Source organism: Sinocyclocheilus rhinocerous, unplaced genomic scaffold (genome assembly GCF_001515625.1).
Source record: "Sinocyclocheilus rhinocerous isolate Xijiao unplaced genomic scaffold, SAMN03320098_v1.1 scaffold1322, whole genome shotgun sequence".
Classification (NCBI taxonomy): Eukaryota; Metazoa; Chordata; class Actinopteri; order Cypriniformes; family Cyprinidae; genus Sinocyclocheilus; species Sinocyclocheilus rhinocerous.
Genome location: NW_015657497.1, coordinates 325,908 through 328,329, shown reverse-complemented (window position 1 = coordinate 328,329; position 2,422 = coordinate 325,908). Strand labels below are relative to the sequence as shown.

The 2,422-nt window shown below is 34.1% G+C and overlaps 2 protein-coding genes across 2 annotated transcripts in view; both read right to left on the bottom strand.

The window, feature by feature from the left end:
* The window catches only part of LOC107721154 (TBC1 domain family member 22A-like), a 158,941-nt gene extending 156,708 nt beyond the window's left edge, over positions 1 to 2,233 (bottom strand). Inside the window, exon 1 of the mRNA XM_016529025.1 lies at positions 1,806 to 2,233. Coding sequence (XP_016384511.1) covers positions 1,806 to 2,232 — 427 coding nt within the window. The 5' untranslated portion in view covers position 2,233. The remainder of the gene's footprint in view (positions 1 to 1,805) is intronic.
* The window catches only part of LOC107721153 (TBC1 domain family member 22A-like), a 7,583-nt gene continuing 7,392 nt past the window's right edge, over positions 2,232 to 2,422 (bottom strand). The window contains exon 4 of the mRNA XM_016529023.1: positions 2,232 to 2,236. Within this exon, the coding sequence (XP_016384509.1) occupies positions 2,232 to 2,236 (5 nt within the window). The remainder of the gene's footprint in view (positions 2,237 to 2,422) is intronic.

Below are 2,422 nucleotides of genomic sequence, written 5' to 3'. Positions count from 1 at the left end.
TTCTTTTACTGAACTAAATGATTTTTATTTCAATAAAAAAAATCAAAACGACGGTGGGGGTCGGTGACGCGGTGATCAAGTGACGTAACCGGTTGCGGCTTAACACCGGTATAACCGTCAACACCGTCTATCGCGGCAAGCCTAGCCATTGCAACTGAAAGATGAAGGCTGTGATACTGTTGTCCACTTGCACAGGAAAACAAATATTTTAGGGTCTAAAATTTGTCCATCAGTTTCCATCACACTGAATGAAAATAAATGGATAGATCTTATTCATTTGTATAACTATGGTGTAATGACAGCACATATTATTAGTGTACGTAGAAACCTGTGAAATGCTTATAGATTATTAAATGTTTATTTGACTTTTATACTGGACTAAGTTATCTTTTGTGTCTGATTGCGCTAATACTGTCAAAAACAAGGTTTACAGACACAGCTAGTTAACTAAACATGCTGCTGCTTGTCAGCAGGGATAGTTCACCCAGGGATAGTTCACCCTCACTCTCATGTTGTCCCAACCCTGTATTAATTTCTTTCTTGTGCTGAACACACAAAATAAAATATTTTGAAGAATGTGGATAACCAAACAGTTGCTGGTCCACATTGACTTTGATAGTAGGGGGTAAAAAAAATAAGGAAAATGAGGACAGAATTTTCATTTTTGGTGAACCATTCCCTTTAATGTTATAAAACAACAAAACACAGAGAAAAATCACTCACTGCTCTTGCCTGAAGAACTTCAATATATTTGCTTTAATAAGAATCAATGTATAATTTATACAAGTGTATATAGTGTTTTATTTTTTAATTTGTTCATTCAATTTCTTGAATGCTCATTTTTGGGTGAACTATCCCTTTAATGTTAATAAAACAACAAAACACAGAGAAAAATCACTCACTGCTCTTGCCTGAAGAACTTCAATATATTTGCTTTAATAAGAATCAATGTATAATTTATACAAGTGTATATAGTGTTTTATTTTTTAATTTGTTCATTCAATTTCTTGAATGCTACTGCTAAATACATCCACTGTACCTGAAAATTAAAGCACCGTTTGCTTTATTTGTACATTATGTGTATTTGTAATGTGTATCTTTGTTCATTTTTTTTTTATAACAAAGATAAAATAATGACAAAGATTTTTATCTTCGACCACTTTGGCCTAAATAGCTGCCATTGTTTTTTATTTAACTTTGTATTACCTTGTAAGGCTTTGTTTTTTTTTAATCGGGAAATTAGTTTGGCTGTACTGCTCAGACAATTTGCAAAATAGTAAAACCAACATGACAAATTGTGCTAAAATCGTGATTTTTTTCCTCCAAAAAATACAGAGATATGATATTTCTGCCATATCACCCACCCCTAGACCACAATTTATTATTGTCATTATTATTATTGACTAGTGTTATTTTAGTCTTATTTATATACTATTAGCTTTATTTTTTTTTATATTTTCAGTTTATCTAAAGTTTTAGTAATTTTGTTTTGTACTTTAGTCATTTTCATTAATCCGATAACACTTTAGAATGGGGAACACATATTCACAGACTCTCAGTTGTTTTTTTTGTTTGTTTTTTTTTCTACTCCAACTTTTTTTTTCAACTACTTTTTTCATCATCAATCAATATTTATATTTTATTTTATTCAATTACATTTTTTAGTTTACAAACACAACACGTACTAACACTACAATCAAAGATTAATTTCAGATTTGTTCACGCTACACAAGCAGTCAAACAATAAACTAGACTAAAAGAGTAAACAGAGACAGGAAATGCAGTTGTACTGATGTTTGACTGACCTTTAGGTGAGCCGACAGGAGCTTCACTGTGTGACTTCACCATTCTGTTGTCACTTAGTGGAAGAGTCTCTGAACTGAACGACAGATCTGTTGTTATCTCGGCCCCTTCCTCTCTCTCGTCCTCTTCATCTGGCTCTTCTTCCTCTTCCTCATGTGCTTCCTGTCCATCTTTTTCATCAGGCTCAGTCATCTTGTCCATCTGCTGCTGTCTTCTTTCCTGCAGCTTGCTGTGGTTTTCTATCACCTTATTGGCTGTCTCCATGACAACCTCAATGTTGAGATTTTGGGCTGCCATAGCGAGAAGTTCATCATCATCATCTCCCACGTCCCAGGCATCACTGGTGATGCTCTCAAACTCTTGGAAGGTGGTGGCTTTCTTTGGTTTTCCTGGCGTAGTGGTAGACGGAGGCTTGTTTCCTGCTTTCATCAGACTGCAACACAAAATTTAGACTTTTGTTTATACATGAATCAAACTCACACAGAATGATGGTGTTCCACAGATATTTATAATAATATGTGGTCAAATCATAAAGAACAGGGAAATTGTTCTGGCTTCTCTGACTCGCATTGTTAGTCACCAAGTCACTGTTGACTTACAAAAATATTTTTTTCCTCAA